At 37.8% G+C, this 15,687-nt stretch overlaps 1 protein-coding gene across 31 annotated transcripts; it reads left to right on the forward strand.

Annotated features, from left to right (window-relative positions):
- Positions 1-386: 386 nt before the first annotated feature.
- Positions 387-13,701, forward strand: LOC129573596 (mucin-19-like). 31 transcript variants are annotated; one of them, XM_055454329.1, is made up of 16 exons: positions 551-732; positions 3,316-3,432; positions 3,539-3,761; positions 3,872-3,998; positions 4,075-4,565; positions 4,642-4,769; positions 5,006-5,116; positions 5,198-5,238; positions 6,841-7,704; positions 10,354-10,526; positions 10,590-10,701; positions 11,875-12,107; positions 12,331-12,583; positions 12,660-12,943; positions 13,067-13,252; positions 13,333-13,701. In XM_055454329.1, exons 3-16 carry the CDS (start codon positions 3,672-3,674, stop codon positions 13,402-13,404), a joined length of 3,165 nt encoding a protein of 1,054 aa, XP_055310304.1. In that variant the 5' UTR covers positions 551-732; positions 3,316-3,432; positions 3,539-3,671; the 3' UTR covers positions 13,405-13,701. The 31 variants fall into 31 exon arrangements, with proteins under 31 accessions (XP_055310287.1, XP_055310290.1, XP_055310304.1 ...); XM_055454337.1 differs by having other exon boundaries at positions 557-732; positions 5,201-5,238; XM_055454330.1 differs by having other exon boundaries at positions 561-1,517.
- Positions 13,702-15,687: the final 1,986 nt, after the last annotated feature.

The following is a 15,687-nucleotide window of genomic DNA, read 5'->3' on the forward strand; positions in this document are numbered from 1 at the left end:
CAATCCCAACAATTTTTTTTATTCGAAATCAAATCCAAATTTACATTTGAACAAACAAAATGTAGGCATTTAGTCCAAGATGTAAAAAATAGCAACAACTCCGTCGAACTATTAGTGGCAAAAATATTTGCCGAAGCATTTTCAGCAATGAGGTTCGTTGATCGGATGTATGCGTTTAATGTCGGTGGCGGCATTCGAAAAATGACGTACATTCATTTATGGTAAACGCAGAATGACTTTAAACGCAAAAAGCACAACAAAAACAGGCACATCAACACAAATACCGTCCAATTGATGTGCCTAACAACTCCTACCGACACCGAAACATACACACATACATACGCGTACATCATCTAAGCTGCTGCTGCTGCTCTGTATCAATGACTATATTCTTAATTATGTATTTCTGTCTCGTTCATTGTAGCGTTGTCAGCGCCGTTGCTTTTGACATGTCTCTTTTGTTAATAGATCAATCTATCCTTATCGCACACATTTCATACGCTATTCCATGATAGCCGATGTTGTTGCCTCTTCTTCTTTTTCTCGATTTTGTTTCGATTCATCTCTCGACACACAAAAAATCAAAATGGCCGCAATGAATGTGAAAGGCGAGACGATAGTTTAGAGTTTCAGTATATTTTGTGTGTTGTTGTATTTGTAAAAAAAAATTGTGCAAATAGAAAAAGAAGTGTGTAAATTAAAATGGTTTGCAGTTTTTTGGTGTAATTCGAGGTGGTCTTAAGTTTTATTGAATCGAATTAAGAAAAATCAGATAGAAACGATTGCTTTCATTATTTGCTAAATCAAAGGGATCAAAACACAAGAGCGACAAGTATTTTGATTCAATTCTGCTCATAAATTTTTCAAAGCAGCAATTGAAATTAGTGGTGTTTCTTTTTATTCTCTCTCTCTCACTCGTTCTATCGTTGATACACATATATGAATCGGGTTTGTGACGAACAACGAAGGAAAAAATACCAAAAAAGAAGAGCAAAACCAAATCGAAATGTTGTTTTGATTATCGCATAATTAATCGACAGCATCAATATTTCGTCAGTCAATACATGGATTGCATCGGCTTCAAAAAATACATTTTCATTTCAATACGTGGTACAAAATATATTTGTGCAAATATGATTGGCAAAGAACATCATTAGAAACAAGCAATAGAACAGTTGTAGCAAGTGTTATGTCTCGCAAACAAATATTGGACTAAGAAAAAAAAAACGTCATAAGTTTGTCTGTATTTAATCGATTTGGATCAAACGCACGGGAATGGGAATTCCAACTCTTTCTCATTTATTACCCAAAGCAATTGTGCTCTCTACCTCTGATTTCAACCTGACGAAACGAGACGAGTGCTACGGACTGAACAGCATTTGTCTTCGCATGTATTGCGCCCAATTTTGTGAGTGCGCGAACCGTGAACTCTTTCGGAATGTTATCTCTAACTCAAGCGAACTGATTTAAATGCAAAGATTATCTGATAATTCGTGTACACACGTGTGTAAATTTAGGTGAAGAAAGAGTGTATATATTTCCTGTGGAACATACTGTTTATTTTGTGAATATTTTTTTTCGCCCGGCAAATCACATGCGAATTCGTTCACATGTGATTAAATTTACAATTCAGCACATACAGACCAATTGATTATTTTTGTGTATCCATACCAATTGTTCTGGATATTTTGAAATGTAGAAAAAAAATACCAGAATATTTCTGTTCCTCAATTGTTTGTCGTTACCATTGGAATCGACGTCATCGTCAGCAAATGTCAAAACATTGTTGTTCCATGTTTTCATGCCATTGTTTTTGTATTTTTTTTATGGACAGGCTAACGGTGGCTAGTCAGTAATGGGCATGTGTTTAAAGTAAATGTTTTTTTTTCGTCAAACAATTTAGATAAATGAGCTACATTATCAGCCATTTGAACTACATTACAAGTAGAGATGCTGGTAAAAATTCAACACACAAAGCACAGTGTACGGTCGATACTTTTGCTAAGCAATTCATTTCCATTTCCATTTGCGCAAAATCAATTAAATATTTCGTGTATTAATACAAAATGTAAGCCAATTCGAATTGATAGTTACACCAGGGCTGTTATAAATTAATTTGTTTTTGTGCGCGTGTGTATATTCGATTGAGTTAACGTAAAGTTTAATAAGTTTACCTACCCTCTCCCCACCTCCTGAAAAGACGAAAGGAAAACAATACACGACATTCCACCACTTAACTAACCGTTGAAATATGCGAACTCGATAAAAGTGTATTGCAATTTCATGTCGCTCTGGTTGATTCGTTCGTGAGCCACAAACAATATGGTAACGATGCGAGTATGAGTTGCTGTTGAATATATTGTCTGTTCGCATGACAACCTCATAATAAAGATTTTATATCCTACCTTTTGTGCAACTTGGAGCTTCTCTAATTCAATTTCTCATCATCGTTCCCATCTTCATCGGGAGGCTCAAATTCAAGAATAAAATTTCCGCCTACAACAGTATCAACCGAATCTAAAGATTCATTTGTAAAAATGTGCAACATGCGTAATTCCCAATGCGTAATGCTCACAATGCCTTATTATTACTAGGGGACTCACGCCAATTTCCATATTTAAAATATGAACAAATAATATGAATTGGTTTATGTTTCAACATATTAAACAGATATGTATGCATAATTTCAATTTTGCTCAATTTTGTTCAATAAACCGACTGTCAGCAGAACCATGTCCAATCTGTTGACGTCATTATCGCTTCAAAAATTCTGGAAATGGGTTTTGGTGGATCCTGTGGATTGTTCAAAACCGCTCCTGGTTCTGGAAGTGGATCCTCAGGATGGGCCAGGGCATTGTCAAACCCAGTCTGATCCATCCTGAAGATCCACCAAAACCCACTTCCAGAACATATTGTTCAAGGTGAATATGAACAATAACAACGCATTCGGGAAATAATACAAAATATTTGAAATCTAGCGTGAATTTTACATGATTTAAATAATACAAATAGATTTTGCTAAATAAAATTTGGCATGAATCCCCTAGTATTATTATTATGTCATGGTTAAGAATGGCGATTTGAATTCATCTGCGTGTAAGAGCACGCGCTAATCTATGCTCATTAAGCTGACATCATTGCATATATGTAGCTGTTTTGATTATTAAAATTCATCACATTTCTTGCTTGTTCAATGAACCCATTTTTCTTGAAAGCTAACTTGGAAGACTTTTGTGTTGATTCTTCACTTGTAATCCTCGCCCTCTTGTCAAAAAATATATTTCATTTCTATTTTTATTTTCATTCTATTTTCAGAAAATAAACGTCAATTTAAATTGAACAAATCCGCTAGCGAAACAAAACCAAACATTATATTCAGATCGAATCAAGCAATTTAGCGTGTTTTAATACTTGAAGCGAAGAGAAGTTAAGGTATTTCGAAGAAAAAAACAACATCTATGCGGCAAAAGGACGTCGCATCCCACTGTATCCAAATTGAAGCGAACCATCCGTTGTTCTTTTCGAATTATTCTCATAGATTTGATAAAGTAAAAGATATGAATACAGCTTTACTCCCATGAATTTTCGTTCGATTGTACCGCCAAGTATTTCGTATCGAATTTCATACTCAGTGGAGCATATTCTTTCATCGTAAATCAGTTAAATAAATCATGGATCCAGCTGTGCCATGGCAGTACACGTATAATCGACTCGCAGCACAAGGTGCTACATCCGGTGATCTTCATCACCATTTCGCTCAGGTAAATGGTCCAAACGAAGTAACAAATATTGGTAGCTTCTTGTTTTATGATTTCTTCAATGTTGTGACATGTTTTTTTTCTGAACGTTTCGTGCCCATTTTTCATTGAAGGCTGCGAATAACAGTGCTTTAACCGGTGGTCATGCGTCATCAGTTAGTGCCGTACCATCAACAACATCACAGTTGTTGTTACAGGCCGCACACTCAACACCATTGGGAGCATCAACTGCGTCATTCCGTAAGAATTTTCGCCTATTCTATGCTTCTTGGTGAAAAATGCACTAACCTTGGATTCGTTTCCAATGAATTTCTAGCAACTCCATCGTCGTTTTTATCAGCGCCTTCATACGACGTCTTCTCACCTCTGTTCCATCATGCGAATCCAAAACCGGCCCATTTCAATACAATAAATGCGGCCGCACAGCATCGGCAACAAGTGCTGGCTGCCCAGGCAGCAGTCACAAAGCAGACAACAGATTCGGACATAATTCGAGAGAATTATACACAACACCATTCGTCGATAAGTACCCCACAGACTGGATCGTATTTTGAGCAGCCAGGTGGTTCGGCTGTGGCGGCCGCACTCGGTTGGCAAGCCCGAGGTGGACAATCCGATTTCACGACGCTTCGAAGTCAAGGCGATCTTAATTCAAATAATCAATTGCCCAGTGCATTTGGAATTTTACCACATGAAAATGTATCCTCCAGTCCGGCGCCGTCGACGGCAGCAGCGGCAACGAAACACTCATCATCATCGGGCAGTTCGACGGGTGTTTATGAATCATTTAACGCACACTTTCCCCAGGTATGTCATAGGCAAACCCTTATTCGCCCCTTCTTATATTGAAAATTATCATATTTTTTGCCCTATTTTCAAACAGCCCCTGAACCAAGCAAATGCCATAATAAAATCTTCGTCAACGGCACGATCGATGTCCCCTCAGCAACAACAGCAGCAATCGCAACAGCAAATCAAACAACAAAATATCGCATCCACATCTGCGTCTAGGTATGCCTTCAAAATTCATTTCAACCTTAAAGATCATATTGAACGCAGAGTAGAAAGTATTATAATTGGTCCGAAGTTTCAATTCCCGAACACGATACAAGTGATACATGATTTTTACGTGTAAGGGAACGATGGGCGGGCAACCGATCAATCACTGTAGGCTGAATTGTAAAAATAAAAAAAACTTTAACCAAATATGTGTTTATACCGTTCAAATCAACATTTTTCGATCATAGTGGTTATTATCAAACGCCGTCAACGTATCAAAATCTGCAGTCTAGCTTTGCGAATTCAAAGTCGATAAGTCAGCAAGAGCAATTGCAACATCAGCAAGCTCAACAGCACAGGTGAGTGAACGAAGTGGTGTCTGGTGTAGCTTAGTTTTGATTGTAATCGACTAACGCAATTTGTTTTGGGATTTCTTTTAGCAGCTACAGCAATAACAGTAATCAGCAGGCGATAAGTGGAAGTAAGTCAAGTTTTTCTGTGAGCAGTACTGGCATCAGTTCGTCTTCGCAACTCAATTCATCTTCAGATCCTTCTACTTCTTCTATAAGTAAAGAATATTCCAATTCCTCTCATCATATTTCGTCGCGTGTGAAATCTGAACGGTCGAATTCGCCGGTGATTGCCTCGAATAATTTTGCTTCATCAGCCGCATTGCACAAATTAACTAATTCGTCTGTGAATCAAGTGCAAACGAAGGCCGCACTTAAGGCGATCGTACAAAATTCGTCGATTGGCGCTACTCAATCACTCAATCATAATCACATCGTTCATGGTCATGGTCATGGTCAAGGTCAAGCGTCCGCCATACACGAAAACAATGTGATACAATCTTCACCTATAAGCTTTTCCATGTTAGAGAATCAAGTAGCGTATAGTGGTAGCAATAATAATCATAATATTAATAGTCATAGTGCCAGTCGAAATGCTTCGTCGGTGAGGAAGCTATCGACGACGCCGTTGCTCAAGCAAGAGTTTCAACACGATAGTGCCTCAACCATTTCGCCGAGTGCGAGTGCGAATTCGATAACGAATTCACATCCGACCGATTGTTCTCATATTGTGATACCGCGCCGACCGAGCCCGCATCAAATCAATTCACAGTCTTCGCCTCTAAGCACTGTACCAAGTCCAGCTTATCCGATGTACAACAGTCCGTCAATGAACCCTTCGCAGTCGCCAATCGATGCGAGCACCTCAAGAACCTCGTCTAAATCCAATTGTTCCAATGTAGTTGCTTATTCGTCTGTGATTCAAAGAGCTGCCCATCCGTCAAATTGGGATGGTGGTGGTGGTGGTGGCGGCGTTGACGACCGCAATCAGAGTTCGTTGCAAAACAATGCGAATCAAATTTATACACCCGCCCAAATAACCAAACTGCACCAGATTTCACCGGTGCATTCGGTGCATTCGCAACAAAGCAGTCATTTTGACAGTTCTCAATCGGCCCAATCCCATCAAAATCAAAGCAATCTAGCAGCTCAAAAAATAAACGACTCGGCACAACAAATGCATGAACAAACCGATTACGCCCTGAATCAGCGGTCGAGGCAGCCACGTCAAACATCGTCAATTTCGAACGATAAAAACAAACAAAATGATGGGCCCAAAGCGAGACCTGGCCGAAAGAAGAAAATAAACGATCGAGCGGACTCTTGCGAAAAACTACCGTCTCCTTCTACTTGTTCTGAATATTATGTGAACGAACGTATTCCTCCGCCAGCCCACATACCAAACCAGCAATCAATGAACGGCTCAACCACTTGCTCTTTCAATAACATTCACAGTCACAATAGCACAATGATTTCACATCCCTCACATCATCATGCCATCTCCCATCATCCCTATTTCCCATCCTTTTCCATGCCCCTCACCGGAATTGGCGACTATTCGAACGACCTGAATTTGAATTCGATTCCAATGGTCGCCAATATTCCGTACAATGATAGCCTTGGTACGCCAAGTGTGTCGTCCAATTACTCCCCCACCGCTTCTGAGATACGCGAAGACGAGCCGCCAAAAGTTGTAGTACCGAATATTGAGGAAGAACTTGGATTTCTTGCAGAGAATAGCCGAAGTGGGAGCATACAGCAGGCATCTGCACAAATGTCACTTCAAGCATCATCCACCGCTGCCGCCGCCACACAAAATCATTTAACTCTGCTGGGCACAACAAGCAACTCACTGTCACATCACAACCAATCGAATCAACAGCATCTGCAGCACCATTCGCACGCGAACAACCAAAATACAAACCAATCACAGTCAAGCTCTTCGAATCCAATGAACCAGCAGAAAGCGACTCCATTGACTGACAAAAAATTTCCCACGCCAACGGGCCCTGGGTCGGGTTTTATGGCGAGCTACTTGAAATTCTTACAAGGTGAACGGGACACTTCACCGCCCCCAATGAACAGGGGCTCGGGTGGAGGTCGCAAAACGTGGTCAAGAGCTACAACAAATCAACCGGTCACAAATCAGTCCCCGGCAGCGGGAAACAATGCTCAAGCAAAAAATCAAATGAGCAACGGCATGAATGTGCACAACAACATGATGGGCGGCAGCATATACGATCGAAAGCGAAGCGCCGATGACGATGACGACGCCTCCGACAGTTCAAATAATAAACCGGTCACAAACCGAAATAGTAAAAAGCAATCACAGCAACCGGTGATTGACCGGGCGCCCCAAGTTCCAATCAATGCTGCAAAAAAAGCACGAACAACACAGTCCAGCCACAACAATTCGCTTCTGTCTTCACAACAAACATCGAATCATGCGTTGTCTCTGCAACAGAACAATCCACATAGTTTACAGCAGAATCCACAGCTGCTGATGCAACAACATGCCACTCCGGCTCATCAGCTGGTCGCGGGCACATCGCAAATTTTAAGCCAACAGCAAATGTACTATCCGCAAGATAATGAAGGTACATCCTCGTTCAGTAGTTATTTTGACTATTTGCGAAGACAGAAGTGGTGAAACTGTATTTTGTTCTGTAACTTATTACGACCATCGACTGTAGCAAGGACTAACTAGCCAGAGATTTTTCATACTACTCGTAACTGTTTGTTTATACCACAACAATTTTTTTTTTAAATTTCTATAATGATGAGTTGTTTTCTCGCAATCAAATGACAGGCAAAATTTAATTTAAAAACTCAATAAGCATTTTTAAGAGACAGCCAATTTCCGCCGTCGCTGATTGCACGTGAGTTCAGTGCTGCAGTTAATGTGACTGCCCATGAATTTTGATATTTGATTGTAAAGTAAAAAAGCAAACTAGTAATTTTATGTCAGCTATAGTTGAGTGACAATGGTGGTGTTATCAAAAATTCCGTATGAGCAACCAATCTGTCGGTTGACCGAAACGTCTCCGTAATTAAATGTAATATCAGATCGTTTGCATGGCAAACACATTTTGTGTATATACTTGACGAATGGAAAATTGGACAAAACCAAATCAATTTGGAGCACGAGAAGCATTGGCCGATTCCTTCGAGAATATATTGGCTAATTTTACAAACAATGCTATAACAATGGCATGCATGTCTCGTAAAATTGTACAAAATAAACCAACCATACCGACATGGATTTATTTGCACTACGAAATCGTGTAGGTTTATTAACATTGTTTTTATTTAAAATTTAAAATGTTCACTTTTTCAAAGTGGATTTTATGTCTGTAACACCCAAAGTCTAGTACAATTTACACAGTGCTACGAGCTATAGACATTTATATAGTTGTGTTATGATTTTGTGACCAGAAAAATTGTTCGAATTCCACGAATTTTGAATCATTCCTTTTCTCTTAAAAAAAGGCCAACGGAAAAAAGCACTTGACACAACCAACTCACGATGCATGTTTTCATTATCAATTGTTCTATGCATAACTAGTCATTCAGGCTCATCGAATTGGATGTAGCAAAATTATGTTGAAGACTTCAAATTGTGTGTAAAATTTAGTTGTTTGGCTATTGAGATTATCGATATCTATCTCTTTTGGCTTTCTAAACGGAGACAAAATAGAAATCAAATTAATTCGCTGAATATTTTGCGTGCTTCGAACATTCCGAACAGAACGTTTGATCATAACCATTCCATGACTATTGCTTCGAATTTTTTCTCTTCATTTCTCTTTTATTGGAAAATAAAAACAAAGCGAGCCAAGCAATTGTTTTAGTGAACTTCATTTGAATTACAAAATTTCGTACTAAAATAATGATAAGTTTTGTTTTGTAGATTTCAAATTTTCAAATGTGTATTAATTAGAACGTTATTTCCATGTTCACATTCGCATCTGGTGCATTTGAGTGCCAATTCCAAATCTTTCAAATGAAAACAAATCAAGGGTTCTTTTCAAAATTTTCATTACGCAAAAAGTTGCAAAATAGACTGTGCATTATACCGTAGTGGTGGCAATGTACATTTAAAAAGAGATGTACAAACCATTGTATGGTATGTTGATGTCTATTGATTTGCAAGACGATAAACAAATGATTCGATGATAAAATTCGGTGGACTATAAATCAAGAGAAAAGTCGCTTTGATAAAATATATATGTAAGCAAACAAAATCAATATCAATATTCAGTTTGAAAAGAAAAATATAACGAAGGCATGCCAATATCTTTTCAACGATTTTGAGAGCAATTTTTCAATAATCAAATTTTTTAAATCCTCTGATGGCAGTGTTGTCCTTAAGTCGTTAGCTCAAACACGGTTGAAATCATGAAATTTGTAAGCTTAATATATGTGTTTCCTCACGGAAAGAATTTAAAGCAAAACAAGCGGAAATAAAATTTTGTAAATATTTTTTATTTCTAATTTTACAATACGCAATGTAAACAAACAAAAAATGAGAAGAAAAAACAAATGTGAGTGAGTCTTTGTTTATCCAAAAGGCATTACAATTCACTTTTTTCAATTTAGTAAAAATGCTAAGTTTCAATCTGATATCAAAAGTATTTAAGTTATGCATATAAAACAAATTATTGAAGAAATTTCAAAATACCACACACGATCAATCTTGCAAAACGGAAAAAAAATGAATAGGAACAAACAAACAACAACAAAAAACCTTTAAAAAAATGAAACAAATAAACAATTGCAAATAATTGATTAAAACACAAATTGTTTCGATTCTTTTATTTGTACTATACGAAATGTATTTGTCAATTAGTTTTTTTTAATTTTAGTCACAACTCACGCAGTCAATCTCTTAGTCTAGTCCTGTGCATACAAATCACCACCTCTGTCTTTAGCATGATTTAATTTTTATTTGAAATAAAATACATCTTTGTTACGAAATTTATGGTAAGTATTAAAACCATGTAACTTCAAGCAAAAAAACAAAAACAAAATCCAATACAATGAATGACTCGGACTGTGGCACTAACACATAGCGTATATACTCAAACTAATCGGACAGCACAACTAACACGTTAAGATAGCATAGACTATTACGAGAAAGGAAGTTTGGTATCACCAAATTTGAGATGAAATCTCAGCCATACTTTTGAATCAGATGCATTAGCACAATAATAGTGGTTAATTGTAAACGTTATTTTCATGCATAGATCCACTAACTGTACCTCAACGTCGCGAAACATCACATCGCAAGGCAAAGGGCCGAAGCATTCAGAACGCATTACAAAAGCAAACACTCGGTTCGGACAATCAAAATGATGACCTGGACGAACCGCCCGAATTTGTCGATTCAGACTCGGATCCGGCGTGGACACCGAATAAGGTTGTTTCCAATGAACTATGAATCAGATTTACATAAATTCACCTTAAATTCAATACAATTTAGGAAGACGATGATGATGACGATATGCCGCGTCGCAAAAATACACGAAAAACACGAAACAGCAATGCAAGATCGAACACAAAACGCGGCACCGTCAAATCAAATACATATGCAGGTAACACAATTTTAAGTGATAAAACATTACGCCATTATGTTGAAATCTGATTTTTCTGCAAATCTCACGATATGAATCGTGTAGCTTGGAAAAAGTGCCGTAAGCATATTCAAATCGTTCTTATATCCTTTTCCTATGTGACTACTTTTGGACGAAAACAAACAATTTACGAGGGTTTTAAATAATACCAATCAGTTCTACTCCCAAAGAGCTCTGAATTTATATGGTTGCCAAACAGAATATATTTAACCTGTCTCCAGTGTTGGTGTATTTATGCGCTAGTGCAGTACTCTATTTTTGAATATCGTTTTTTTTGCTAGGATCTCATTACACCGACCATTTGAGTTTAGTGCTTGATTGATTAAAAAAATGTCAAAACTACACAGCAAAACATTTGAGTGCAAAGTGTACTCTTGAGTTAGGTTAATATAGCGGTTTCAACTATTTTTGGAGAATTTACACCGAATTTTGGGTAAAATGAGTTGTTTTCTATGCGTCTGTCCGAATGGCTACTGTTCATGTACGCACTAATACATTGGCACGCACTGGTGCCGAGTCTGTGAGCTTGTATGTATTGTAAATTTTGTACTCAACGGGTTATACAATATATACAAACTCACAGACTTGGCACCAGTGCATGCCAATGTATTAGTGCGTACATGAACAGTAGCCATTCGGACAGACGCATAGAAAACAACTCATTTTACCCAAAATTCGGTGTAAATTCTCCTAAAATAGTTGAAACCGCTATATTAACCTAACTCAAGAGTACACTTTACACTCAAATGTTTTGCTGTGTATCCTGGGAGGTTATCCTGGGAAGAATGATTCAAATCCAAATACTCGTTTCTGCAAATTCCACGAGGATCAACTTCACGGAACAGCAAATGAAACTGCGATTCATGATTAGATAGTAAAAATCTGTACGTTCTCGCATTTGCTTCAACACCACCCAATCCCCAAGGGCAATCCCACAGACCAAATCGACACATATGTATTTATTATTCCGATGCACGCACATTTTCGTACTATCTCAATTGTAATAGCAATTTGAGCTCAACTCGATTCCCGAAGAAATTTTCACCATATTTGAATGATGCATTTTTTCCCTTCGAAAATTTCTTTAACTCTAATTGACCTAATTCCAAACTCGAACGTTTCGAGATTATGTAGGAACCACGAATGCAAGCAATATTGAATATTCTAATTCGAACTCATCGGGTGCCCAACAAAATTACGGAACGAGCAATAATCCAGACGAATTCCAAACCGGTGATTTCATTGTGAGTCGACAAGATGCGTTTCTAGATTGGCCGGCAATTTGGCGTGTGGACAGCACTACATTGCTACAGAAATTCGAACCGTTTCACAGCAATAATAAAACGATTTATCGAAGTCTATCGACGGTAAGTATTTCAAAATGAATTATTAAGTTTCGTGCAGGCGAATCCATTGGCGTGGCACAAATGATTATACACGTCGGAAAGTCGGTGCTCACCATATTTAAGTTTGTATAATTTATGCACAATAGCCATACGTGAAACAGCGTCGTTACACATTCGTACTGGGGCTGTGTACGAGAATTTACGCACCTCACCAAAATTGTATATATTTTCCATTCATATTTAGTACGCACAGTGGAGCCCGGAGAGCTGTCGTTCATACATTTCAGTGAAATGCATTCACATTGGACAATTGCAACATGAGATGCACGTTGAGCTGCAGCGCAGTGAACTTTGTGCGGCCACATCAGAAATGTACATTGAAAAAGTAATGCAAGAGGCGTTCACCTCACTCCAAGATCAATTCGAAGTTTACATTCAAGCACTCATCTCACAAGCACTTGATTCAAATTTTCTCACCGAAATTCATCAAGAACAAGGTACATACACATACAATTTTCGTTTCAATTTGCATCGAACCCATATATATTATCCGAATTTTTCTTTAAATTATAGACGAATACTTCCTCTCAAATGTAAAAACAATTGACGACCTTACATCCGGGCGGAAAATGAGACTTCGAAATACGATGGCTTGGCCGACTAGAATTTTGCATTCAATTGAAATATGGCCTTGTTACAATGTTATCAACGATTTAGGGGTCACGAACAACGGTCAAATAATCTGTGTGGCATGCAACAAACGAAACATTGTATCCAGGGTGGTTTTGTACGGTCAACCATACAATCAAAACACGATTGGACCGACCCAGCTCGACGGCCGATATTCATTTGATAAAGTACTGAAGATTTAAAAAAATGAACGAGAATCAATGACACTTTTACAACTGAATTTTTCATTGAATCTCGAAACATTTGTACTATTTCCCAACAATTAACCAACATATGTGTCTTTTGAACAGGATTTATTATTGTGCCGAAGTCTTTGTGTAGTGCGATGCGAACTATTGCATAAAATTTCACACCAGAAGTATTTAATGTTCATGCAGTGCTCGAAAAAAGTGGCAGAACTCAATCAACAAGATCCAACAAAAGGCACTACCGTCATCCTCAACGAACTACTAGCCGATGAAGCTTGGCTATCAGAGGTATATCTTTTTATAGAGCAAAAACACAACACAACAAATCAATTACAAATATTAATATGACAAAAAATAATGAATTTCAGTTATTCGGTTTGGTGCGCCGTGCATGGGCTGAGGTCGATCAAATTGAGCGACTACATCGTGTTTTATCCTAATTGCCTGGAAATGCAATGAATGAATGATATTTTAGAGCAATCTTAGGAATCTTGGTTCTATCATTTTATCTAAAAATAATGAAGAATAAAACAACAGGAAACAGTGTAAAGACATTGAACAAACTGGACATTTTGTTCATTGAATGTGATTAAAATTATATTTAATTCACAATCGCAGTATTGAGCTGTGCAGGAAAAAAACCATTTTGCAAGCAATTTGTGTGAAGAAAGCTGTTTTCTTTGCATTTTGGCAGCATACTTATTACTTATCTAATAAATGATTAAAAGATAATGCTATTATCAAGTGTTTTGTTATTGCTTTTTTAACTCTGAAATCGAACAAGACGTCGGCGGCCGATTTTCGTAATTTTTATGCATACTGGCGAGTCATGTGCAGAAAATCGAAAATTTAAAATAATATAGCCAACAATTTCGATTTATTTGCCGTCCACAAATAAATGGCTTCTCAAGATTATTCGATGCATGAACCATTTATAGCACGAAAAAACCCTTCAAAAGCATTTTTCGTCGTCAAAACTTTATAGCATGTTCTTTGGCTTAGTTAGTCAAGCTTTTTGTGGAAACTTCATTTGATGCTTTATCTTCGATAACGACGGAATATATTTGTCTATGAAAAAACCTTTTTGTTTTCAGTCAATAACTTCGTTTTATTTGATTAGAACTTTAACATTGGGATGTACTCGTACAAGCATCGATTTAAATATCACATGATAAAAGTGTGCGGTTTTTATCATGTCTTTTCGATTATGATATGCAAAATACTAAGCCATAAGGTAACCCATTTCAGATAAACGGCTTGCTTGTTTGCTCAGTACGTTGTACAATGCTTTTTGGTGGTCGTCCAATTTAAAATCTATACATCCGTTCGGCTCTCAAGATGGCCAAAGTTAGCATAATGATTTAAATAAATATAATAAATCACTTTAGTGCAAATTATACGATTTAAATTTTGGAAAATGGATCAGGTATGGTGTTAGCAATGCTCACTGGGCATGATAGTGAGCTTATTGCCATTTCGAGTTTTGGCTGAGACGAACGAACAAACAAACAAACAAACAAACAACAAGTGCTTTAATTTCGAAAAGGAGACGACAATATGCTGTTCCATTCTCTTGGTGTGTTTTCTCACTCACTCGAGCTCTTTCACTCTCCTCTTGGCATGTGCGTCGCTCCGAAATTCTGTGAAAATATCTGTGTTTGTGGTGGCAATTTAATGCATTGTTTACAGACATAAACTCAAGCGCTCAGCATAGGCACAATTTTGGTAGGCTCGCACCCTGCATTTACTGTGTGGTATGGTATAGATGTAACACAACATTTCAATTATTATTATTGTTATAATTTCCTTTATGCCAGTTAGTTTACAATCAAAAGTTTTACAGTGCTATAATCCGAAATTTTACATGTCTTCACGTTGATGGTGGTATGGTATGGTATGCTGAGCCGTGCCAGCCACTATATATGTGTATTTATCAGTCGTTCGTCGATGTACTTTTCGGCGATGCATAAGCAAGAGATTGTAAAGAGTGTGCAACATTTTAATCTTGCAAAGAATGGTAGAATACGATGCATATGAAATGTTTTCTAAGCGCTTCTCATGCATTGTTCTTCACATCTGAATGCATGGTACGAATTGACGCCAGCGACGGGCTGAATCAGCCTCTTTCTCTCTTGGTGCATCGTCGTATAGAGTGATATGGGTGCGTGTGTGTATGTGTGTGTCAGGGCTGACAACAATTGCTGCACCACACACCACACACCCCACCCCGGTGAAATTGATCACAGTGTTTCCGATTTTGACAATGGCAAATAAAACAACAAATATGGTTTTGCTACGGTTATGCCTGCATTCATTTACATGAGTGTTTACAAACGAGCCAGGAAATGGTCAAAAGGCGACATTGAGAAGTACATAATTGAAATGTTTCGTGCAAGAAATGAGAGGAAGTACATTCATTTCAAATGTTGACGAGGCGCATGTAGAGTGCTCGATTTACTTTTCCTTTCGCTTCACTCACTGTGTGTCGACTTATGTTTGTGAGGCGAAAGGCCCCCCCAAAATGATGTGAACATCAACATACGCGCGTGTATGATTCTGTGGTGGATGCCTTTTTTCCTGGTATTCACCAGCAAAATCCGATTATATTTGTAAAACATACATATAAACAACAGCTAGCAGACCCAGGCAGTTTGCTAGTTAACAGAATGAAAATTCATTCGCTCTCTCCCTCTCTGTATGTGTGTTTGTTTTTGCTTGGATTT

This window comes from Sitodiplosis mosellana, unplaced genomic scaffold, assembly GCF_009176505.1.
Source record: "Sitodiplosis mosellana isolate CC-2019 unplaced genomic scaffold, AAFC_SMos_1.0 Smas_scaffold_6102, whole genome shotgun sequence".
NCBI lineage: Eukaryota > Metazoa > Arthropoda > Insecta > Diptera > Cecidomyiidae > Sitodiplosis > Sitodiplosis mosellana.

Excerpts from the sequence above, each read along its gene's own strand:
- LOC129573596 (XM_055454312.1), top strand. The coding sequence starts at position 3,672 with ATGGATCCAGCTGTGCCATGGCAGTACACGTATAATCGACTCGCAGCA. Across the intron at positions 4,566-4,641 it reads TTAACGCACACTTTCCCCAG|CCCCTGAACCAAGCAAATGC; the intron begins GTATGTCATAGG and ends ATTTTCAAACAG. Across the intron at positions 7,705-10,353 it reads CTATCCGCAAGATAATGAAG|ATCCACTAACTGTACCTCAA; the intron begins GTACATCCTCGT and ends TTTCATGCATAG.